The 22,859-nt window shown below is 54.3% G+C and overlaps 11 protein-coding genes across 11 annotated transcripts; 7 read left to right on the plus strand and 4 right to left on the minus strand.

The window, feature by feature from the left end:
* Positions 1 to 284: 284 nt before the first annotated feature.
* P175DRAFT_0491882 (chaperonin-containing T-complex subunit CCT2) lies at positions 285 to 2,062 on the plus strand (the record flags this gene model as incomplete). The annotated part of the gene is made up of 4 exons (XM_040895857.1): positions 285 to 287; positions 344 to 501; positions 567 to 1,941; positions 2,003 to 2,062. The coding sequence occupies 4 exons, from the start codon at positions 285 to 287 to the stop codon at positions 2,060 to 2,062; spliced, it is 1,596 nt and encodes a 531-aa protein (XP_040754922.1).
* Positions 2,063 to 2,697: 635 nt separating this feature from the next.
* Positions 2,698 to 3,788, minus strand: P175DRAFT_0500101 (uncharacterized protein). Its single transcript, XM_040896880.1, is given in 3 exon segments — positions 2,698 to 3,089; positions 3,102 to 3,104; positions 3,162 to 3,788. The coding sequence occupies 3 exon segments, from the start codon at positions 3,433 to 3,435 to the stop codon at positions 2,809 to 2,811; spliced, it is 558 nt and encodes a 185-aa protein (XP_040754923.1). The 5' UTR covers positions 3,436 to 3,788; the 3' UTR covers positions 2,698 to 2,808.
* Positions 3,789 to 3,816: 28 nt separating this feature from the next.
* P175DRAFT_0522525 (ankyrin repeat domain-containing protein) lies at positions 3,817 to 5,259 on the plus strand (the record flags this gene model as incomplete). Its single annotated transcript, XM_040899264.1, has 1 exon — positions 3,817 to 5,259. One exon carries the CDS (start codon positions 3,817 to 3,819, stop codon positions 5,257 to 5,259), a length of 1,443 nt encoding a protein of 480 aa, XP_040754924.1.
* Positions 5,260 to 6,136: 877 nt separating this feature from the next.
* Positions 6,137 to 7,633, plus strand: P175DRAFT_0500103 (glycoside hydrolase family 76 protein; the record flags this gene model as incomplete). The annotated part of the gene is made up of 2 exons (XM_040896881.1): positions 6,137 to 6,796; positions 6,856 to 7,633. The coding sequence occupies 2 exons, from the start codon at positions 6,140 to 6,142 to the stop codon at positions 7,438 to 7,440; spliced, it is 1,242 nt and encodes a 413-aa protein (XP_040754925.1). The 3' UTR covers positions 7,441 to 7,633.
* A 157-nt stretch (positions 7,634 to 7,790) lies between these two features.
* P175DRAFT_0500104 (uncharacterized protein) lies at positions 7,791 to 8,434 on the minus strand. The gene has a single exon (XM_040896882.1). The coding sequence runs from the start codon at positions 8,241 to 8,243 to the stop codon at positions 8,019 to 8,021; it is 225 nt and encodes a 74-aa protein (XP_040754926.1). The 5' UTR covers positions 8,244 to 8,434; the 3' UTR covers positions 7,791 to 8,018.
* A 259-nt stretch (positions 8,435 to 8,693) lies between these two features.
* P175DRAFT_0476009 (uncharacterized protein) lies at positions 8,694 to 12,312 on the plus strand. Its single transcript, XM_040895259.1, has 2 exons — positions 8,694 to 9,207; positions 9,325 to 12,312. The coding sequence occupies exons 1-2, from the start codon at positions 8,966 to 8,968 to the stop codon at positions 12,239 to 12,241; spliced, it is 3,159 nt and encodes a 1,052-aa protein (XP_040754927.1). The 5' UTR covers positions 8,694 to 8,965; the 3' UTR covers positions 12,242 to 12,312.
* Positions 12,313 to 12,314: 2 nt separating this feature from the next.
* Positions 12,315 to 13,725, minus strand: P175DRAFT_0476010 (branched-chain amino acid aminotransferase). The gene is made up of 2 exons (XM_040895260.1): positions 13,586 to 13,725; positions 12,315 to 13,531 (listed from the first exon to the last, which is right to left on the minus strand). The coding sequence occupies exons 1-2, from the start codon at positions 13,650 to 13,652 to the stop codon at positions 12,480 to 12,482; spliced, it is 1,119 nt and encodes a 372-aa protein (XP_040754928.1). The 5' UTR covers positions 13,653 to 13,725; the 3' UTR covers positions 12,315 to 12,479.
* Positions 13,726 to 13,818: 93 nt separating this feature from the next.
* P175DRAFT_0556183 (uncharacterized protein) lies at positions 13,819 to 14,880 on the minus strand. Its single transcript, XM_040900679.1, has one exon. It carries the CDS (start codon positions 14,761 to 14,763, stop codon positions 13,840 to 13,842), a length of 924 nt encoding a protein of 307 aa, XP_040754929.1. The 5' UTR covers positions 14,764 to 14,880; the 3' UTR covers positions 13,819 to 13,839.
* A 445-nt stretch (positions 14,881 to 15,325) lies between these two features.
* On the plus strand, positions 15,326 to 17,176 carry P175DRAFT_0430947 (deoxyribodipyrimidine photo-lyase PHR1; the record flags this gene model as incomplete). The annotated part of the gene is made up of 2 exons (XM_040893450.1): positions 15,326 to 16,548; positions 16,633 to 17,176. 2 exons carry the CDS (start codon positions 15,326 to 15,328, stop codon positions 17,174 to 17,176), a joined length of 1,767 nt encoding a protein of 588 aa, XP_040754930.1.
* Positions 17,177 to 17,743: 567 nt separating this feature from the next.
* Positions 17,744 to 20,471, plus strand: P175DRAFT_0491889 (uncharacterized protein; the record flags this gene model as incomplete). Its single annotated transcript, XM_040895858.1, has 2 exons — positions 17,744 to 19,056; positions 19,142 to 20,471. The coding sequence occupies 2 exons, from the start codon at positions 17,744 to 17,746 to the stop codon at positions 20,469 to 20,471; spliced, it is 2,643 nt and encodes an 880-aa protein (XP_040754931.1).
* Positions 20,472 to 21,317: 846 nt separating this feature from the next.
* On the plus strand, positions 21,318 to 22,310 carry P175DRAFT_0491890 (uncharacterized protein; the record flags this gene model as incomplete). The annotated part of the gene is made up of 1 exon (XM_040895859.1): positions 21,318 to 22,310. The coding sequence occupies one exon, from the start codon at positions 21,318 to 21,320 to the stop codon at positions 22,308 to 22,310; it is 993 nt and encodes a 330-aa protein (XP_040754932.1).
* Between the last annotated feature and the right edge of the window lie 549 nt (positions 22,311 to 22,859).

The following is a 22,859-nucleotide window of genomic DNA, read 5'->3' on the forward strand; positions in this document are numbered from 1 at the left end:
GAGGTACAGATACACAAGAGAACAGGAGGAATAAACAGACGTAGTTTCGCGAGAACTGCTCAAGGAAACAACGGCAATGGCTGGATGTCGAAAGGAACCTTGCCTACTCTCCCCCGGGCGGTCTGCGTCGGCAGCTGTCGAGCTCGGGCCACATCGCGAACTTTTCTGGCTGTCCCGCATCGGTCTAATTATTGTGGGAGTCTCGCCGCCAGTTCTTCAGCACCCCTGAGCTACGACTTTCCACCTATCCGGTAGCTTTTTCGTTCTATCACTAATTCTTCATCATGGTGAGTGTGCTTGAGCTGTTGTGCACATGCATCTTCTCTTACTGACTCCGTTCTAGGCGTCGTTCGCCAACCCCACCCAGATCTTCGCTGAAGACGTTATCGAGGAGAAAGGAGAGAATGCTCGCCTGTCTGCCTTTGTCGGCGCTATTGCCGTCGGAGACCTCGTTAAGAGCACACTGGGCCCCAAGGGAATGGACAAGATTCTGCAATCAGCGTATGTGATGATGGATTGGAGGTGGCGGGGTTGCCCCGGTGTGCAGCGAACTGATGAGAGCCTAGGTCGACCGGAGAGATTCTCGTTACGAACGACGGTGCCACTATCCTGAAAGCGATTGCCCTCGATAATGCCGCAGCGAAAGTCCTAGTCAATATCTCCAAGGTTCAAGATGATGAGGTTGGTGACGGAACGACCTCGGTGACGGTGTTGGCGGCGGAGCTGCTGCGTGAGGCGGAAAAGTTGGTGAACCGCAAGATCCATCCCCAGACCATCATCGAAGGATACCGTATAGCTAGCCGCGCTGCTCTGGATGCCCTCGAGAAGGTTGCTGTCAACCGCAGCGAGGATAAGGAGAAGTTCCGCAAGGACCTGCACTCGATTGCTCGCACTACCCTTAGCTCCAAGGTCCTGGCCCAGGACCGTGACCACTTCGCTACCCTCGCCTGCGACGCCGTTCTTCGACTTCGCGGATCTACCGATCTCAGCCATATCCAGATTATCAAGAAGGCTGGTGGAAAGCTGAGCGACTCGTATCTGGACGAGGGATTCATTCTTGACAAGAAGATTGGAGTGAACCAGCCCAAACGCTTGGAGAATGCCAAGATTCTCGTTGCCAACACAGCGATGGACACAGATAAGGTGAAGATCTTTGGCGCACGAGTCAAGGTCGAGTCGACGGGCAAGCTGGCCGAGCTGGAGAAGGCAGAGCGTGAGAAGATGAAGGCCAAGGTCGAGCGGATCAAGGCACACGGTATCAACTGCTTCGTTAACCGGCAACTGATCTACAACTGGCCCGAGCAGCTGTTCACCGAGGCTGGCATCATGTCCATCGAACATGCCGACTTCGATGGTGTCGAGCGTCTTGCTCTGGTGACAGGCGGAGAGATTGCCTCTACGTTCGACCACCCAGACCAGGTAAAACTGGGCCACTGCGACGTCATTGAAGAAGTCATCATTGGCGAAGATACCCTGATTAAGTTCTCCGGTGTGGCTGCGGGTCAGGCATGCACCATCGTGCTTCGCGGTGCTACGGAGCAGCTGCTCGATGAAGCTGATCGCTCTCTCCACGATGCTCTCGCCGTGCTTTCGCAGACTGTGAAGGATCCTCGCGTTACACTGGGAGGTGGCTGCGCGGAGATGGTCATGGCCAAGGCCGTTGAGCAGGCAGCCCAGAATACCACCGGCAAGAAGCAGATTGCCGTTGATTCATTTGCACATGCTCTGAAGCAGCTGCCGACCATTCTCGCCGACAACGCCGGTCTTGACTCCAGCGACCTTGTCACCCGACTACGACAGGCCATCAACAACGGCATGACCAGCTCTGGCCTGGATCTCCTCACACCTGGTGGCGGCATTGCTGATATGCGCGAGCTGGGAGTTGTTGAAAGTTACAAACTGAAGAAGGCTGTTGTGTCTTCTGCGTCCGAGGCTGCAGAGGTAGGACACTTTTCTGATTTTTCAATTTCAAATTCCCCTGGCTAATCTTGTTTTCTAATAGCTTCTCCTGCGGGTTGACAATATTATCCGGGCTGCCCCCCGCCGACGCGAGCGGATGTAAGATTGGATGATTGAGCAGATGCAGATGCAAAGTGAAGGAGAAGCAAGTGGATAACGTGCTCTACCTCGAGCGTTAATCTCCATATTATAGACCCAACTTATTGATGAAATAAAAGCAACTGATGAATAATCCGTATGTTTCTGCATATTCGACTGAAGTCTACCTTACGAGGCTTTAGTTGCCATCTCCTACTAACGAGCTGAATACACTTCTCCCGTATCTCGTCTAAATATCACGCAGCCAATTGAACGAGTTCCGGTATTATTTACACACGCTCTTGACGTGAAAGAGATCGCCGCCGAGCATGAACAGACAGCCAGAGTCGCAATTCCCCACCTCCACATAGTTAAGACTAATGTAGCAAGAGCTGGAGTTGAGTCTCAGGGGGCATCTTAGAATACGAGCCAGGGACGATGACCAATCGCAACGATTGACATGCAATTTACTCCGTGGGAGGGAGCAAGCAAGGGTATTATTGGGACAAACCCTACCAGGAGATAAACCACCCGCCCAGCAGGTGTTGGATAACACATTTTGGATACGGTGGGACTTGTCCGCCATAGGGCGTATTTTGTGATCGTATGAGGGAGTAGTTGAAATCTAGTCGTTGGCACTGTGTTGTATATATATATATTAGCAAATTCACCAACCGAACTGTCTGTGTTTGAATTATTATGTTGTCCTATCTTCATATCTCATGAATTATGCTTAATGGTACCTAATCATGGCAAACTGATGCGGGATTTTCAAAATTTGTAAGTATCCCAGGGCACGACCTTCACCCCAAGCGTGGACAATTGCCGTTCAACCTCTGTTTCGACCTCCTTCGCGCTCTGACCCGTCTGCTTATTGTCATAGGTAGAGTGCGCGCCACGAAGCAGAACAACCTCGAAGCCAGCATTCACTGCCCCGCGACAAGTGGCCCGAACGCACTTGTCGCTCTGGATTCCGAAGGCCACGATCTTTCGCACTCCCTGGCTCTTGAGGGTGGCGGCTAAGGAGGGATTGGACTCGAAAGTATTCGCTGATTCTCGTCAGATCGTAAGCACTGGTGGTGGTGGTGGTAGTAGTAGTAGTAGTAAAGGGGGTTGTTATGTACCTGCGGTTTTGGCCACCAGCATTTCATTCTCGGCGCCATCCAGACAGGGGAAAACTAATTCCCAGGATTTGCTTCCAGGGTTCATCGTTGCATCGGGGCCATTCTCTGCGTGTTGCACGATCACGATCTTTGGCCTGGTAGTGGCCTCGTTCCGCGCGCGGTGTAGGATCTCGGTTGCTGCATCACGGATGCGATGGGCGTGGGGGATGGCGGTTTCGGGGACAGAGATGAATTCTCCTTGAATATCGATGACAAAAAGCGCGACTCCAGCCATGGTTGCGGGCTGTTCAGATAGAGAGTGAGTGAGATGGAATCAGACCAGCTTTATAGCTGTATGTATTCATGAAAAGCGGGGGATGCAAGGTCCTTAGCGCAGGCTGTTTAGAGCCAACCGATTTGACACATTTTTGATATCGTTTCTGGGATGGGATTCCCTCGTTTCCTGCAAAGTTAAATAGGATACCTAAGATGTACACAATGTCCAGTTGCCAACTGACTACGACTAGAAGTTCTCTCGAAAATCTCCCCGTCGAACTCATTTGCCATGTCGCTGCGCACACGACCACGCCGCCAGACATTAACAGGCTGGCGCAGGTAAACCGCCACTTTTATCGCCTTCTCAATCCCTACCTGTATAAGATTCAAGCCCAACACGATGGTGGAAGAGTTCTTATTTGGGCTTCCAGGACTGGGCAACTTGAAGCGGCAAGACGGATACATACTCCAAGCTGCAGGAAATCCCGAGCGCCTGGTCAACTGCACCGACCGTAAATTCAACGTATCAGCGCTGTCGTGGGCGGCCATCCACGGCCATGAACTGGTAGTTGACCTTCTCTTATCCATCGAGGGCATTGATCCGAACCCCAGAAACCCAAGGCGCCGAACACCACTGTCGCATGCCGCGGAAAATGGCCATGCAACGGTCGTCGCGCGGCTTTTGGCTCATGAGGGCGTGGATGCCGACGCCAGAGACTCGGTCTATCGGACTCCCTTATTATGGACGGTTTCGCAGCTGGTGTCTAATCTGAGCGAACCGGATACTGATTTGGTAGGACGCGATTTCCGACTACCATGGTCCGTTGCGCGAATGTCTGCTCGGGGTATTCAGCATCACAGGGGCCGGGACCCCGTAGAGAACTACAAGGCTAAAATAAAACTATATCAGGCAGTATGGGAGTCTGGATCGACCTATCTGCGCATTGTCAATCTGTTGCTCGCGCACGGGGTGGATTTAGAAGCGGCGGACGCCTCCAGACAAACGGCAATTGCTTACGCTGCCAAGGGTGGCTCCAGGAGATTGGTGGAGCTGCTTCTGGATCACGGAGCTGGTGTGAATTCTGGAGTAACCTATCCAAAGGCTCCGTCATCTGTAGCTGGCGTTGCACTGTACGGGGCAGCTGGGAGTGGGGATATGGACACGGTGAAGCTTCTGCTGGAGAGAGGTGCCATAATGCAGGATGGGAGCTGGTCTGCATTGAACCCGGCTGCACAAAATGGACATGCGTCGATAGTCGAGGCCCTATTAAAATCCCCGGTTCCGAAATCCCCAATCGTCCCTGGTCGGACTAGTACTTGGCAGCCATTGCTAGAAGCCATACAAAGGGGCCATCTCAGAGTTGTCCATACTCTACTTCTGTACCGCAAGCATTCCTATCCAGCAATGCCTCTCTTTGAAGACGCTCTTTTCTGGGCCGCCTATGGGGGATGGGAGTTTGTCTTTCGAATGTTGCTTGGTGCACGATCGCCGTTGAGTGGGAATTGCCCGTATCTCGAGGGCATCCCAGTTCTGGCAGCAGGAGTCATGGGACGGAACATGGGTATTCTGCAAAGATTACTGGAAATCAAGGGAATTGATGTCAACGCTCAGGACCGACATGGATGGACCGCACTCACTTGGGCCGCGGGGATCGAGAATCAAGAGGCAGAGGCTTTGCTGCTCGAGCATGGCGCTGATCCGTCATACAAGAAGGAGATCACAGATCCAAGTCAATGGCGTCCACCTCATGGTATTTTCCTCCAAGGTCAAACAGTTCGTCTTCCAATGAACCGCCCGTATCCCCTGAGTTTCTCTTCCCGGGGGATAACCGTCCACGAATGACGAACAGGAAGACTTGAACAAGCTTCTGTGGAGACTTTTTGCGCCTATTTATAGACAGCTCCTGGGATAATTTTCTCCATCGCATTCACTCCATGATAGATATTAGCGTCAATTTCCCTGCAACCTCTCCCTCTCTTATTCTCTTCAATCCCAGTTTGTGATAGATAAAATGGGCTGGAGACAAGCTTCAATGTGATGTGTGGGATCGACGGATGGGGAGGAGTTCCCAGGAACCGGTGGCAGGATATACATAGAGGCAAGAGGCAACAGATTTAGAATCATTACTGAATTATCACGTATGTCTCTCTCTCTTCTGTCATGAAAAATCATCAATGTCGGATCCAAGGAACTGGTGATTTCATATCACACCCCTGGCTTCGCTGACTCCTTGACTTTCTCCCTACCTTCATCTTCTCTCTCTCTCTCTCATTAATCATTAGATACTCTATTCGTGCTCTTCTACTAGTGATCATCTATCCTCTGCTGTACGCATCTCGCGCAACAACTGACCTGTTCCAAAGAGACCAACCACCTCCCTGAGTTACACACTCCCGCCTCTCTCATTCTTTCGTCCAACTCGCCCGCCCCTCTTTGATGGTCTTGTCTTCGGTTTTGTTGGCGACTTCCTGGAGGACTGCTATTCTTCTTGTTACTCTTTCCATACAGCTTCATCTCTACTGCTGACATGATTCTTCCTCGATGGTCATGGGCCTCATGGCTCACGGCCGCTCTTGCGGGTTCGGGTACAGTAGCGGCTCTAGAGCTCGATATTGGGGATCAAGGCACGTATCAGATATCCTAGAGAGCGAGCTCTTGAACTAACCACAGGAGCTCTTCATCAGGGTCGATCAAGAACGCTGCGAGGACGGTGGCGTACAACATGATGAGCTATTATCACGGTAACGAATCTGGTCAAATACCCGGAAAGCTTCCCGGCACCTGGTGGGAAGGCGGCGCTATGTTTATGACTTTGATCCAATATTGGTATTGGACCGGCGATACTTCTTACAACGACGTCACAGCTCAGGGCATGCTTTGGCAGAAGGGACACGATGACTACTTCCCCTCCAACGACAGCAACTATCTGGGGAACGACGACCAGGTCTTCTGGGGTCTGGCCGCCATGACGGCTGCGGAATTGAAATTCCCAGAACAAGATGATCAGCCTTCCTGGCTGTCCCTCGCACAGGGGGTCTTCAATACTCAGGTGCCTCGCTGGGACACGACGACCTGCAAAGGTGGTTTGCGATGGCAAATCTGGCCTTACCTAGCAGGGTACACCACCAAGAATGCCATTTCCAACGGTGGTCTGTTCCAGTTGGCCGCTCGACTTGGCCGCTATACACAGAATGAGACATATATCCAATGGGCGGAGAAAATCTGGGACTGGAGTGCAACCACGCCCCTCTTGAAACTCACGGAATGGACGATTGCGGACACAACAAGCATCGAGGCCCAGTGTCAGGATCATGGAGATATCCAGTGGACGTACAATTATGGAACGTATCTCAGCGGAGCGGCATACATGTATAACTTGGTAAGTTCTCGATCGTGGTCTATGGCATCAGGGCACACTACCGCTAACATGAGCATCAGACCAATGGCCATGAGAAATGGAAATCTGCCATTGACGGTTATCTTAGGACCACCTTTAGCAAATTTTTCCCTGCGGAATATGGCGGCCAGGTCATGTCGGAGATTTCCTGTGAGCCGACCATGAACTGCGATCGCAATCAGGACTGCTTTAAAGGCTTTCTGTCGTCGTGGCTGACCTTCATCGCCACAATTGTGCCCTATACATCCAGTGAAATCATGCCCAAGATCCAGCAATCCGCCCTGGCAGCCGCGCGACAATGTGTCGGAGGGGACAGTGGCAGCCAATGCGGCCGTCGGTGGCACCAGAACACCTGGGATGGAAGCACCTCTCTTGAGTCGGATATGAGCGCTCTCAGTGTGATTTCGTCGACGATGATTGCGTTTCACCAGGGGGCGGAACCGCTAACCTCTCATTCTGGTGGCACCAGCAAGAGCAACCCGACCGCTGGCACTGGTACCCATAAGGGGACCCCGAATCAACCTAAACCCATCACGACCGGAGACCGTGCAGGTGCGTCGATCCTGACCATCCTGTTTTTGGGAACCTGGATCTCGGGTGTTGCTTGGATGATCTACGGTGGCTGAGGATGGCCATCAATTGGTCGTTTGACGGAATTGTGTACTGAGTTCTGTACCGTGCATAGATCTGCGGGGAGGGACCATGCTGCAGCTCCTCTAGGATGAAAAAGTGCTATTTTGTAATCTGTATTCTGGGCGCGGCGCTAAGGGAGTTCGGAATCGGTTACGGATTTTGACTTGGGATAGGATTCTATCGGATGAATCGCTAAGGGTAATTCTTTCTATTCTAGTAAAACAACTACGTTTAAATACAGCAAACTTCCAACTTTGGAGTTGAAGAATAGGGCATAGACATAAGATAACAGGACGGCTACAATAACAATGATATCATTATATATATATTTGTAAAGTAATAATGTCCTTGTATTTCTTTTTATTCTGTTTCTGTCAGCCATACCGTTTGACTAAAAAGGTGTCAAGACAGCCATTTCTAGCTGATACAGTATTATATTGGTCCACAGTTTCTTATAACATCTATACCTCATGTGTAAGGGACATATAATACTAAGAATAGTTATATAGTCCCCATTATTTTTTCTGCAGGAGGACTGCCAAATAGTAAGTATGGAAGCAGTCCCCTAGGATCACCATAGTGGCTGGCACTGGCTGCTAGCCTTCCAGAACTCTTGGTATGCGAACAGAAGCTCTGCAACCTGATCTGATTGGAAATTCAGGTAATCACCAGCGTAGTCTGTGGCTTTCAAAGCGCGTATGAATGCTTGAAATTTCTCCTCGAACAGGGCGGTCATTTGAAATCTACACGAAGCGCGGACCGTGGCATGTCTCTCCAGTACTTGAACTGTCGGCATGTAATCTGGACACAGGTAGCGTCAGCCTTTGAGCAAAACTAATAAAGATCTGGACAATGTGACGTTTACCGATTTTCTCAGCAAGGCTAGGGTCAACACCATAAAGAACCTTGAAGGTATCCCGATCAGTGCATGGTGGGAATTGCACTGGCCATGTTCGTCCATAAAGCCCTCTGAATCGTATAGCATAGCGTCCGCCATAAAGAATCCGGCGACGTTTCCCTGGTCGATGACCTTTTGATTTTCCCTGGACTCATCGTCCATGAAATTTCTTCGGAATGAAGAGAGAACCTCACGTCTGTCTGTTGCGCTTGCTGATTGAATGCGTTGTGGAGTTCGCTGGAACTGTCCATCATCGCCGTAGATTCTGCCAGCATCGCGTGGCGGTGAAACACGCGTGGGACCGCGTCAGGTAAGATTTCTCCAGTTTCATTCAATGCTCCAAAAAGGCCTCTTTTCTCTCCCTGTCCCTCATCTCGGTGTTGGTCCCCTGAGTCTATCCCTGTCCAGCTTCTTGATTTTTTTCCCCTTTCATGGTACTCCGCACTCTTGCATCATCCTACAATTTCTGACAGGTCAATTTCCCGATAGCACCCAAGACAAGCAACGGATTTCTAGCTCCCACTTGCATCTTTCGCATTCAAAATAATGATTACGGCTCCTCTTCTTCCCATCGAAGCGACGTTCTAAGCAGTGAGACCCCAAACCCTCCGTGTCCGGACATGGTTTTCCTACGGCTCACGGTCAAGGTCTACCCGCGAGACCAGACCTCGTCCTCAGCGTCCTTCTTCCGCTCGTTCCTGGGAGATCGCGATCGCGATGACTCGAATCGTAACTCCGTCGGTGCGATGGCCGGGAAACCGGTCAGCTTTCTCATCGTGCTCGAGCAGCCAGAGGAGGTGACGTTGGGTGGGTTGGCGGGTATGATACAGGAGAAGTGGAAGAAGCTGAGGCCAGATACGGAGTACGTATTGCTCTGGTTCACCTTTTTTTTGATTCTAGAGGGGTGAAAGATGAAGGGCTATGCGATAGCACGCGCGATCTACTTTGGTTTTGCTAACCAACCACCCACCATCAACAGACCTCTGGACATCAAGAAACTTCTGGACGATGACCATGAATCTGACGACTTGGATACCGATATGACCGTCGCCGATGTTTTTGTGGATAACGGAAAGGCCCGAGCAGATGGGCTCGACCAGCGACGAACGGTTCGTGTTATCCAAAAACCAGCTCCCTACGCCCCTACAAGATTTCCCTCGGTTACGCAAGACTGGGGCGCCGCAGCGCAAGACTTCGAGCGCCTAGTACGGGTCAAGAAGGAGATAAAGAAAGAAGCCCAAATCGCTCTACAAACGCTCCAACCCATTATGGAGTCCCGACACGAGTCCCCTTCCCAGGCACTCGTACTCAGCGATAATGAGAGCTCGTGGTCCAGGTCCACGAGTGAGCAACAGCGGCGTGAAGATGTCCCTCTTTCCTCGGTTGAAAAGGATCACGAAATCCCCGGGTCGCCTTCACATCGGGTGTTGGGATCCCCCATGCGCGAGGAGGGTACAAACCATAACAATGAGGACCTCGCTAAGCGCATGGCTAGTCAGGAACTAGGTGACTGGCCGCCTTCATCGCGCCCAGCCACTCCCACAGAAAAGCCCTCCCCCGTCATACGCGACGCATCTCATAGCCAGGTCTCGGTTGCGCAGTCGGTCACAGGCCATGCGCCACTGGCTGATTCCCCCGCCCTTCAGCTAGAACGTGAAAGCGGCACGCATTCGATATCTCCACAAAAGGTCCCTGGTCCTGGCGAAGGGCAACCGAAGGAGGTTTCTACGAATGTGTCGACAAGCGAGGAATCTGACGTCGAGTCCACCGAAAGTGACGAAAGTGATGAAAGTTCGAGTGAAGACGAACCGGATCAGGATGGCGATGTCACAATGCAGGATGAAGCTACGACGAATGGCCAGCAGCCCAGCCCTGCCACAAACGGTATCTCACACACTGCCATCGAAATCCCTTCCCCACGCTTTACCGGTGCGGGGGTTCGATCGAGGAAGAGGAAAAACAGCCAGGAGCATTTGGAACCCAATAAGGAGCCTCGTTTGGCCGGAACCACGTCCCCGCCTAAGGAGCCAAGCAGACAAAAAAGCGTGGATAGGGCCCCAGAAACTCCGATGATCAGTCCAACGACGAAGAAATCCGAACGAACATCCTCATTTTCGGGAGTTGGCCGTCGTCTCAGCTTCTCTGACCGGCCCTTCGAGACCTCAAAGCCAGGCTTGGGGCTGGGCATTACAAAGAGCCCAGCGAAAAAACCATCGGTCATTTTGGAATTATCTCAGGGATCAGCGGAAACAAGCGTGGCGCCGACTAGCACCCCTATTCCTTCAAGCAGTGCGCCTACCATCCGACGGGCATCAGTGACACAGAACATCTCGACCCCATCCAATGCTCAGACTCCTGCAGATAAGGCTAAACATCTTCCTTCGGCCCTGCGCAAGGACTCGCCTGCGGAACGACACTCAGAACACCGCTCAGTATCATTTGTGGATGAAGACGATATTCGCCTCACTGGATCCGGTCCACCGCCAAGGTCAACTCCTCTGGACGCTGCCGAATCTCCCAAATCTACACCAGTGTCCCGCCCATCCGGCTCGCAGAAGAGATTGTCGAATGGGAACTCGATGAACTTTCCTACTGGAGTAACCCCGGAACGCCTTCAGCAAATTATGCAAGAAGTGAATGAGAAGATGGAGCGACAAAATCGGGAGAAAGCCGAGTTCGAGGAAAAGATCAAAGAGGCAGAGGGGCAGGCTGCGAAATCCGAATATTTGAGGAAACTGAAAGAAGCATACGGGGCCTGGCAACGTCTGCTCAAGTATGAGAAAAGTGGACGGCAGGCCGACAAAACCGCTGCTAAAAAACTTCGTCCTAAGTTTGAGGCACTGCGGAAGGAACTTGAGAAACTAGAGGCTTCTTCCGCAAAGACGGGCTCGTCGCAAGCCACGCAAAAACACTCCGGGCCGTCGGTGAAGCCTTCTCAACCTAAACAAAGAAAGGATGATAGCGTTCCCCAGCCCATGGAGACGCCACCGCTCAACGGCGCTGAGGATGACATTGAGACGGTTTCGATAACACAGGTAACACCCTGGAAGGCAATTAATAGGGATAAGACTCCCCTGACACCAAATGGCACGGGTCCTCGGGCCACGCTGCAGCCAAAACCAACCCCCAAGCCTTCTACGGGCAAGTCCTCGGTTCCAGTTGCCAAGGCCCCGTCGTCTCAATCCCAGAGCTCAAACGGGTCTGACGACCTGGAGCTACCTTCCATGGGGGTTCAAGCTAGACGAAACAGCACTCCCACCGTGAACGGCGGCTGGAAACCAGCACCAGCACCAGCACCAAAGAAACCCGTTGAAGGATCCTCGTCGGAAGAGTCCGAGTCCGAGTCCGAGTCCGAGTCCGAATCTGGGTCCGAATCTGAAGATGATTCCGGCCCGGATTCTAAAGAGAGCGTCAAGAAAGCTCCCACTGCTCCTGCCGCGAAGAAACCACCCCGGAGTGCTTCCCCAGTCTCTGGCCAAGTTGTATCGGGCAAATCACCTGCTCCTTCGTCGCAACCTACCGCCTCCTCCCAGTCCTGGAGATGGCCCGCTACCGCGACGCGGGCAACGCGAGCCACGCTGAAAGCTCTTCTAGTTGACCAGCAGAAGGAAGTTGCGCAGGCCGCACCAAAGCCCGCACTCAAACGGAGTGGCAATGCACCGGGCAGGAAGAGTATTTTCTCTCCCCCAGGCAGTGATTCCGACGAGACGGAAAGCGAAAGCGAAAGTGAGAGCTCGAGTTCCAGTGATAGCAGCGACAGCGAGGATGACAAGGACAAAAAGAAGAAGAAGAAGAAGAATGAAACGCGCAGCGAAAGCCCCGTTGGTGCTGATGGAGGAGATATCATGTCCAATGGACATGTTCGAAAACTCAAGCCTGCTTGGAAATTGCATTAGGGTTTCTCGTGTTAGTTGCTTTCGTTCAGCGACATTTTCGGTGTTGGTGGCTTTTTTTTTTTTTTTTTTTTCGATTCAATTTCTCCTGTTGGAAGCTACATATGCTTCGGATACATGCCGTTCCATTGTTCATGTATGATTTTGTTCCTATGTAGGATAGCTAGCGAAACACCACGATCTCGTAATAAATGACAATCAATGACTCTTTTACTAGCCTATACTCAAGGCACCACCTCCCCTAGACTGCATCCAACCAGCCAGCAGGCAGTGGCTTCACGACATGGTTCCATCCCCCGAGCTTCTCCTCGACCTTGCCCATCTGGATGCCCTTGAGGGTCTGCAGCAACTTGACACAGACCTCTCCACCGCTGGCCTCCTCCTCCCCACCACACTCATACTGAAAGCGATCACCAGTCGAGCGCCGCGTGATGCTGCGAATGGGGACCAGGGCCGCGGCGGTCCCGGCAGCCATGACCTCATCGAACCGGCCCAACTCCTCGTAGGGGATGCGTCTCTTCTCGACGCGCCAGCCGAAATACGCCGTGGCGATCTCGCACACCGAGGCGGCCGTGACGGAATCAATCACGTTGGGGCTATCCGGCTGCACGAGCGTCGTCACCGCGTCGCCGGTCCGCTCATCCTGATCCTTCCGCACGGCGATCATGGCGGAGGTCGAGAATTCATCGATCTCGGAGCGCGTGCGACTGTCCAGATGCAAGGTGATGCCGAAGCCCTCGGCCTGGGCGCGCGCGCTGTGCCGCAGCACGGGCGCATAGTTGCCGCCGACTTTCGCGGAGCCCGTCCCCTGCGGCGCGGCGCGGTCGAAGTCCTCCAGGACCAGGGCGTCCACGGCATGCACGCCGTGGTACACGCCCGTGGGCATCACGAACACCACGAACGTGTACTCGTCCGGCGGGGCCAGCCCCAGCTGCGCCGCCGACCCGAAAACCAGCGGGCGGATGTACATTGCCGCGCCGGTTTCGTGCGGCGGCACGAACTCGGCGTTGGCGGCCACGGCGCGCTCCACGGCTTCGAGGAACAGCGGCTCCGGCACGGGCGGGATGGAGATGAACTGCGCCGAGCGCTGCAGGCGTTTCGCGTTCCGGTCCGGGCGGAAGATGGTGATTTGGCCGTTGGCGTGGCGGAAGGCTTTCAGGCCTTCGTAGGCTTGTTGGCCGTAGTTGAGCCCGGGGGCCATGCCGTGGATGGGCAGGTAGGGAGAGCGCACGAAGCGCGGGGGGGTCCACCGGTTGGTGGTTTTGACGTACGTGCTTTCGACATGGCCGTTGACTGTGGGTTTATTGTCATTAGTCTGGAAGTCATGTTCCGGAGTAAGGGTCATACCTTCGCGAACTTTGAATCCAACATTGCTCCAGTCAATCGTGTCAACCGGAGGAGGAGGGAAAGCCATCGTGCTAGGGGGTAATTATCGTGTGCGAGTGAGTGTCAATAGATGAAGAAGTTAAGAGAGAGAGGGGTTCGGCTGATGCGGTGAGAGAGAGACCTCGAGGGATATTTATACTTGCGGAATCGTGCTGACATGCCGAAGATGATTCACCTTTGACAAGAAATGAATAATCCTGTTGCATGCATATACATCAGACTGCGTGAATTCGACTCACTGATAACGCCTGTTTCGATGAATTCCCTGGATAAATCCCCAGCAAGCAGTCTGTCCCTCCTGCCTCTTCCCCCCCCGCAGGAGCTTCATAGTCGAATGATGACAGGACCGTATCGAATCCCTGACCACGAGAGGCAGACCGGCCATTCGCAATCTGTACCAGACCCCCGAGGACGGCGTATTCCAGCTTCAGCTTGATGCTGTACGTGAACGGCTTGAACATCACCTGGACAGCATAGTACCCGGCGTATTCGATGCCCACCACCAACACATCAAGCAGCAGGACGACCACATTGATGGCGAGGAGCTGCAAGAGAATACGCGAGTGCTGCCGTGCAGGACGGAGACGGAGCATCTTCGCCGTTTCCCACACGTACACCCCGGAGATGACACACTCCTGCAGGCCGAACCCGACCAGTTGGATGCGCTCCATGACGCGATATCCGGCTGCGAATGTGGGCGCGTTGGGCGACACAGCTCCATACAGCAGGACTGCGGTGGGCGTGTGGAATAAAACGCCGTCGATGACGATGAGCCTCAGCAGGGCGCGGAGAAGCCGGGGGCTCTGCAGGACCAGATGAAGCCGGGACCATAGAACAAGGGAATGCCCTGTCACGGTGAAGCACCAGCCGATGATAATCAAAGTCACCGGGCCGTACGGCGATATCTGAGGTCGGAAGAAGAGCAGCACGAACCCTAGACAGTGCGGGATCAGACTGGCGGAGGCTACCAACAGACACCAGAAATAGAAGCTGCCGCGGCGTTTGAACCTAGCCAGACAGAGCACGATCAGTTCGAGGGCATTGTAGAAAACGAGGGCCCCAAAGGCTGCGAGGACCTGGGCTTGTACCGCATCGCCGTCGCTGCTTAGCCAGTCCAGTTTGCTGCGTTCCGAGGACATTGGTCTTGAGCATTGCTTTGGGGGTGGAATACAACAGGGAAAAGGACGGGCATGGCAGAGAACAGGAATTAACAGTGATCGTCTATTTTTTTGGCCGTCACGCAATCTGACATGTCCAGACGATCTACGCACATCTATTGAATCTATACAGCTGAGCGACCAACCAGGAGAAATTTACGGAGTAGCCATCATGACTGACCAAGCCTGGATCTGGACCGCCAGTCTCACCCCTTGCAAGTTATCACTCCAAAGGATTGCACGGGTATACGGAGTAGGGCTAATTGTGAAGTAGGCTTGGTACGATCAAGGGATTCCGTGCTGGAGATCGAATAAACCAGAGGGTTATGCATCGATCAACTAACTATACGGCTCTTGACGTCAGGGCATTCCCAGTGTCCCGATCCCGATCGATGAGGAGAATGAAAACACCGACCCCCAGCTGCTTCTCTCTTAAAAGAGAGACATGCCAGAATGATCCATCGTTTCCAAAAGGCTTTAGCAACTACATATCCTACTATCTACGTCGCAACTTTTTCCGAGACCGATCGTACCCGTTGTTCCGATGGCGCCACAGAAACGCAAGTCGTCGACGAGCGCAGGAGCTGAGGACGCCAGCAGCAAAACAAAAGACACCAAGCGGATCAAATCGGAGTCCTCCAGATACCATCCCCATGCGCAACAGGTCGAAGATTTCGGAATCGTTCTTCGCGAGTTCTACCCCCCGGAAATGAGCAATGAGCGATGCGCCGCCTATGTCAATGGCACCCTCGAGCGGCCGATCGAAACGCTGCAAAAGGCATACATGGTGGACAGCACAGTCGAGCAGCGAAACGCCATCAGGGCCAATCTTGCTGTCGTGCACTGGTTCAAAACGGATCTGCGACTGCACGACAACAGGGGCCTGCAAATGGCGTATCAGATTGCGCGCGAGCATCAGGTCCCCCTGATCGGTCTCTATATCCTCTCTCCCGAGGATCTGACGGCTCATCTTTGCAGTCCTGCGCGGGTAGATATGACCCTGCGGACGCTGGAGCAGCTGAAACGCGATCTCAGCGAGCTCGATATTCCACTCTACATCGAAACGCAAGAACAGCGCCAGGACATCCCCCAGAGGATTGTGGCCCTGTGCCAGCAATGGGGCGCAAATCATGTGTACACCAACCTCGAGTACGAGGTAGACGAGTTGCGTCGCGAGGCCCAATTGATTCGACTCTGCGCGGAAAACGGCATTAGATTCGAAGCCGCCCATGATACCTGCGTGGTCACTCCGGGAGCCCTCTCCAGCCAGCAAGGCAAGCAGTACGCAGTCTATACCCCGTGGTATCGTGCCTGGCTCGCCTTTCTCCACGAGAACCCGGAGTCCCTCGAGATTGCGGACGATCCTGGGTCGAACCCGGGCGATGCGCGAAAGCACTTTGCCGAGCTTTTCGAGAGCAAGGTGCCGGCTGCCCCGGCGAACAAAACGCTCTCCGATGAAGAGGCCACGCATCTGCGTCGGCTGTACCCCGCCGGCGAACACGAAGCAAGGCGACGGCTGGACGCATTCCTGGAGACAAAAGCCACGGCGTATGACGAGGACCGGAACTTCATGGCGGGGGATCATACATCTGTTCTCAGTCCGTATTTTGCATGCGGATCCCTAAGTGCGCGGACGGCAGTTGTCCAGGCACGCAAGGCCAATAAGAACCAGCTCGCCCGCAATGACCCGGGATTCATATCGTGGATCAGTGAAGTGGCCTGGCGAGATTTCTACAAACATGTTTTGGTCCATTGGCCTTTTATTTGGTAATTGCCCTCCTCCTCCATCCCCTCCTTCACCCCATGTCATTCATTACAATCAGAGAACTAAACCCACGGCTGGCTGCGCAGTATGAACAAATGTTTCAAACCCGAATTCACCAATCTCCAGTGGGAATACGACGAGGACCAGTTCCAAGCATGGTGCAAAGGGCGAACAGGGTTCCCCATCGTTGACGCTGCCATGCGACAGCTCAGCCACGACGCCTGGATGCATAATCGAGCGCGCATGGTCGTGTCCTCGTTCCTCTCCAAGGATCTCCTCATCGACTGGCGCCGGGGCGAGCGGTACTTTATGGAAACGCTCGTCGACGGCGATTTCGCGTCCAACCACGGTGGATGGGGGTTCGGATCGAGTACGGGCGTTGATCCGCAGCCTTACTTTCGAATTTTCAACCCGCTGCGGCAGAGTGAACGCTTTGATCCTGATGGCGACTACATCCGACGCTGGGTGCCTGAACTCCGCGAGATCGAGGGTCCAGCGATCCATGCTCCCTACGAGCGCGGGGCGGGCGATCTAGCGAGACAACATGGATATCCGGAACCGATGGTCAATCACTCGGAGCGTCGACAGCGAGCGCTGGAGCGTTATAAACGAGCGAGTCAGGGACAATAGCCCATCTGCCAAGGGGAGATGTAGATGTAATTTGGGTTCTGAAAGCATTCACTATAGACTCGTCCCACATTTCCCCCCGTCTTGGGAGCAGGCTTGGAAATTCTTTAGTTCAAGGTCGGTCTTTAGTCCAGATGACCAACGTCCCACTTTCCGATTAATTTACTACATGCACTCCCGGTTCTTGTGGGTTCGATCTATAGTAGCGTGCGGAGTCTTCTCTAGAGTGCACCCAGTGAACCCCCCCGTGATGTCTTTTTGGTTTTTTTTTTTTCTTGCTCGCCTTTTCTTTCTCTCGGTCTGTCAGTTTATTGCCATTTTTAACCTAATCTTACGGGTTTTTATTGGCTTTGCTGTGCTTTGCTCTAGCCCTAAGTGAACACGAACGGATATATGGCAAGATTCCACGTATAGCGTCGTGGTCAAGGTTAAACCCGTTATTGCCACTAAAGACCCCCCCGGTTTCTCCACGGGGAACTGGAGGCTTTCTTCGCATCCTCCGCTTCTTCCCTTCTGTTTCCCCTGTTTCCCCTGTTTCCCCTGTTTCCCCCCTGCCCATGTGGACCTGAAATGGATTCCTCCCAGCAAGGGGACCTCCAGCAAGGGAATGCTCCGGGTGCCATCGAGGATGCTCCGCCTGAGAGCACCGCCAAACACCGGTGGAGGCGCAACCGCATAGCTTGCGATTCCTGTCACTCTCGTCGGGTGCGATGTGATCGGGCGTTCCCCTGCTCGCGATGTCTGCGCAGCGATACCCATTGCGAATTTACGAGAGAGCGTCGCAAACGGGGACGGATCGCACGATCCAAAGTGACAGAGTCCAGTCAGGCGAAACACCCCGAGGGACCAGACAGTTTCTCCTGCCAGAGCCCGGACGCCCGCTTCTCAGCCCCGGCTGCGGGGAAGAAGGTCGAGGTGCTACCGCCACCACCACCACCACCACCAGCACCAGCACCAGCACCACTACCTCCAGTGCACAATGACTCTCCGCCGTCGACTTTCCACCCCGGGTCGCCTGCGACGAATGGTTTGACCGGGTCCAGTGCGAGCCTCGATGGCCGGCGCTCGCAGGCGGCGGATCCCGCTCGGAAACCCGGGCCTGGTGGCAGCTTGACGGAGGAATGGCTCGCCGGGACGCAGGTGTCGCCCGGTTCATACGAAGTTGTGGAGGGGCCTTTCCCCCGGGTGTTTGATGTTTGGAATGGGGTGGAGCTGGCGGCCTACAGTGCGTCTGCGTCGCAGGCATCCAGAGCAACGGGCACTGGCCCAGCGTCGGGAGCGTTCCCGGCACCTCCTCCTCATCCTCCTCCTCCTCCTCTGGCCTTGAAGTATCCGGTGCTGCAGCCCTTGATGCCGTTCGTGGAGGCGAGCTTGCCCCGGAAGCTGGTTTTCGACCTGCTGGATTTGTATTTCACCAGCGCTTTCTCCACCCATATGCACCCGGTCTGCCACCATATCCATGGCTATGTTTTGCGCAAAGCTTCCTTTCTCAGCAAGGACGTTCCGCGACCGAGCAGCCCGGCGCTCCTGGCGAGTATGCTCTGGGTTGCGGCGCTGGATGACCGGGCGTTTTCCCTGCCGATTTCGCCGCCGCAGCGGAAGAGGATCTGTCAGTTTCTTTGCGCCCTCACGATTCGCTTGCTGCGCCCGTTAATCCACGTCTCGTTCAAGGATCAGGGCGACGCATCGACGGCAGCCCACGACCCGGGGTTCTCGGGACTTGGCCAGGATGGTCCTCCGACGACTGTACATCATCCGTTCGAGGGAGGCGGCGATGACCGCGGCCTTGTCGGTCCGGCAGGATCGCTGGACGACGTGATCACCTACATTCATGTGGCTTCGATCATCTCCTCCAGTGAGCAGAAGGCCGCTAGCATGCGATGGTTGGTAGCGATAATGACCTCCCGGCGCCTCGAGTTGACTTGGGTGCTAATCAAGTTTTTTTTTTTTTTTTTTTGTTTGTTTTAGGTGGCATGCGGCTTTCACTCTCGCAAGGGAACTCAAGCTCAACCAAGAGATCGAGGTGATGCCCAACGCTGACAGCCAGACGGAGGGATCCAGTCCGTCCTTTGAGTACTCCCTGCCCGGGTGGAATGGCGCCGACGCGGGCCCTGTTTTCGATTATTCAAACCCGACGCGATTGAGTCTCGATTGTGTGTGTGAACGTCCGCGCGATGTACCCAACACCATTACCGAAGAACATCGAGAGGAACGCCGTCGGACGTGGTGGCTGCTGTATATTATGGACCGCCATTTGGCACTGTGCTACAACCGACCACTAGCCCTGCTCGATGCGGAAAGCGAGGATCTCTTGCTGCCACTCGACGAGGGCTCATGGCAATCGGGCAACATCCACAGCAACAGCCCGAAGCCGGATGGGCCGCAGTGCTTGATTTCCGGCGACAGGAATCAACGCCGCGTGTTCCCGAATTTCATCTGTCACGACCACTCGATCTTTGGCTTCTTCCTCCCTCTTATGACCATCACCGGCGAACTGATCGACCTGAATCAGGCACGGAATCATCCGATCCTTGGCATACGACTTCATGGGAAAGATGCATGGAACGTGCATGTCAGTGAAGTTTTGCGCCAGCTCGAGATCTACAAGGCCAGCCTCACAACGTTTGCTACGACTACGTCGACGACGACGACGACTACTGCTGCTACTGCTACTGCTACTGCTACTACGACGACGACGACGACGACGACTGCATCTGATCCAGATGCGCTACTACACGCAAAATCCGACCCGCGACCAGTCGAACCTGCTCTCTCCCCAGCTTCGTCCTGGCACACACAAACGGTCATCTCATACGCGTCGTACCTGGTGCATGTGCTGCACATTCTCCTCGTGGGCAAGTGGGACCCGGTCTCCCTGATCGAAGACAAAGACTTTTGGACCTCGTCGCCGGCGTTCGCGTCGACCATCTCGCATGCGCTGGACGCCGCCGACTCCGTGGCCCAGATCCTCCGATTCGACCCCGACATCAGCTTCATGCCTTATTTCTTCGGCATCCAGCTGCTGCAGGGGAGCTTTCTGCTCCTCCTGATCGTGGAGCGTCTGCAGAAGGAAGCCGGCGAGGGCATTCTCACCGCATGCGAGGTGATGATCCGGGCCACGGAGTCGTGCGTGGTGACGTTGAATACCGAGTACCAGCGAAACTTCCGACAGGTCATGCGCAGTGCTGTGGCCCAAGCACGGGGGCGTCCCCTGAACCACAGCGAGATCCGGCACCGGCGCAAGGCCGTCCTAGCCCTCTACCGGTGGACCAGGAAAGGGACTGGGTTGGCTCTCTGAGGGCTTAGGTTGCTGTATGCCGCTTCACTCTGCTTTCCGCTGGCCATCCGGGGTTCTGTTAACGTGGGGGGGGGGGGGGGGGGGGTGGTTCTTCGTGGCACTGGATCCGATCGATCTTGTCAGGTACCGAGGTCGATTCCTTCTTTGATGTATGTAAAATATGCAAATGTCAGACGATATGAGCTGTAATTCCCCTTCCATGCGAAAGAAAGCAGAAGATTTGGATAAATTCTTTACCCGCCATCCGTTTCCGCCAGTGCAGCCTCGCTCATGCAAGCCAGCCAGAATGTATTCCCCAGACAGAGAGCAGCCCGGGCCGAGAGCGCAGAGGCCCCAGAACGAGTCGGGTAGTTTGTAAATGACCGAGCCGGTTAATAGCACCCTCACACCCGAGAGTTAAGCAGACACTAAGCCGCGGCTGGCTTTCACTTGGCTCGCATTCTGTCGAGTCGTAGACAGAACTCGACTCCAGTCTCCGCGTCCTGCTGGAATCCGGGGAACCGAGCTCGGTTAATTTCCGTTGGCACATGGCCTCGAAAATAAATTAAAACAAATCGTACGGTTTCCCCGAATCGACCCCGTGTTGAGGGGAGAGAAGATGCGGGCATCGAATCATCGTGAAGCTGCGAATTTTACCGAGTGCGTCCAGCGCGTTCACGAGATGCATTCTATTGTGTCATGCTGGATTGGATCCGTTCTCTTTTTTTTTTTTTTCGGATTTAAACCCCAGGGTCTGCGCTTTTCCCCGGCGACTGACTGACTGACTGACTGACTGACTGACGGGATTGCAATGCTGGATGCGTGACGGTTCCCACTGCTGGCTTCATTTGAGACAGGAATATCGCCATGGCTGAGACTACCCGCGATGCGCTCCATTGGCCTCCTCTGGCCTTTGATCCGTTGAACCCTGGCCCCGGGTTCAGTCTGGAGCCAGGAGTCGCCGGCGACGAAGAGCTGTGGTATACTGGGTTCGACGAACCGCCCTCATCCCCGAGACTGGGGCAAGTGTCAAGCAGGTATGCATTTCCCGGGAGGCACGGAGAAAGAAAAAAACCCCGACTTGAGGATGATGTGCATTTCCACGCTACATCGGCCACGGATGGCGATGATGCCAGCGCTGCTCCGTATACTCTCGGGAGCCTCCTTCGATCGACCTCGCAGCTCGCCTCAGAACGAGCCCTATACATGAATGTCCCCGCACACAGTTTCTCTGTGCAAGGCAGCAGCAGTCCCCAGCCAGTCGTATACCATTCCTCCTCCTCGCCCATCACAGACTCCCCCCCAAGCGAGGCAGACTGGGAACGCGATCCGGATTTCTTCGAATTCACCCAGGTGTACCAGTTACCCCCGGCGACGACGACGACGACGACCACAGCCGGAGACGCAATCGAGACAGAGCACGAGAGCGAGCGCGATTTCGCCCCGATGCACACGCAAGCGGCGATTGACCCTGTGGCGGCTGCTGTCCACATCGCTCCCACTCCTACTCCTATTCCCCACCACCACCACCACCACCAGAAGAAGAGGAAGCAGTACGAGACCAACGACCCCGATGACGACGAGCATCTCATCCCGCTGGAAATGCCCGACGGTACCACGCGCTTCACCTCGAATTGGCTCCCCGTTGACCCGCAAGGCGGGTTCACCATCCCCCCTCCACCACCACGGCGGGTTCACTTTCACCATACAGCAGCAGCAGCAGCAGCAGTAGCAGCAGTAGAACACTCGTTCGATCCCAGTCTGCCAGACTACCCGCCGTTTCCCCCGGAATGCAATTACCACGACGCCTTTATCTCTCTTGACGCGGGGCTGTCGCACGCCGGGGGGGGTGGGGGGTGAAGACGCCGCCGCATCGCTAACCGTCAACCTTTACCTCCACTAGAAGATGTCTCGACGGAGCACTTCCTCTGGTCCGGTATTATTTTTTGGTCAACTGATGGAACCAATCGCCGTAGCCAGCTTGGCTGGTTTTAGCTGACTCCCGTCTCTGCTTTCAAGAGGTGCGTTTTCGTCGGGCATACTACATACGTGATTCTCCCGCACTAGTCGGCGGTCACCTAGTCACTGGGAATTATCTAAGAGAGAGAGAGAGAGAGAGAGAGGGCATCCATCTCTCCTAATGCAGGCAGATGGCAACTTGAGTACACTACTCCTCTACGAGTATTAAAGTGGGTAGTAGTACTGTTCGAAACACCCTGAATGAGGAGTGGAGATCTTATTTCTTCGTGCATGTTTCCAGAAAACCAGCCAGTCAGCTACTTTATAGAGACTACCTTGATATACGAGGATAGAGACTGACTGGCTTGTTCACGAACACAGAGAACTGGTTCATATGTATAGCTAGCAAGGTTACTTACTGTACTCTAGCTCATCGATCCGCAAGAATGA

Source organism: Aspergillus ochraceoroseus (assembly GCF_002846915.1).
Source record: "Aspergillus ochraceoroseus IBT 24754 chromosome Unknown P175scaffold_2, whole genome shotgun sequence".
Lineage (NCBI taxonomy): Eukaryota > Fungi > Ascomycota > Eurotiomycetes > Eurotiales > Aspergillaceae > Aspergillus > Aspergillus ochraceoroseus.

Excerpts from the sequence above, each read along its gene's own strand:
- P175DRAFT_0476009 (XM_040895259.1), top strand. The coding sequence starts at position 8,966 with ATGGTTTTCCTACGGCTCACGGTCAAGGTCTACCCGCGAGACCAGACC. Across the intron at positions 9,208-9,324 it reads AAGCTGAGGCCAGATACGGA|ACCTCTGGACATCAAGAAAC; the intron begins GTACGTATTGCT and ends CACCATCAACAG.
- P175DRAFT_0500104 (XM_040896882.1), bottom strand. The coding sequence starts at position 8,243 with ATGCCGACAGTTCAAGTACTGGAGAGACATGCCACGGTCCGCGCTTCG.
- P175DRAFT_0476010 (XM_040895260.1), bottom strand. The coding sequence starts at position 13,652 with ATGGCTTTCCCTCCTCCTCCGGTTGACACGATTGACTGGAGCAATGTT. Across the intron at positions 13,532-13,585 it reads TGGATTCAAAGTTCGCGAAG|TCAACGGCCATGTCGAAAGC; the intron begins GTATGACCCTTA and ends ATAAACCCACAG.
- P175DRAFT_0500101 (XM_040896880.1), bottom strand. The coding sequence starts at position 3,435 with ATGGCTGGAGTCGCGCTTTTTGTCATCGATATTCAAGGAGAATTCATC.
- P175DRAFT_0556183 (XM_040900679.1), bottom strand. The coding sequence starts at position 14,763 with ATGTCCTCGGAACGCAGCAAACTGGACTGGCTAAGCAGCGACGGCGAT.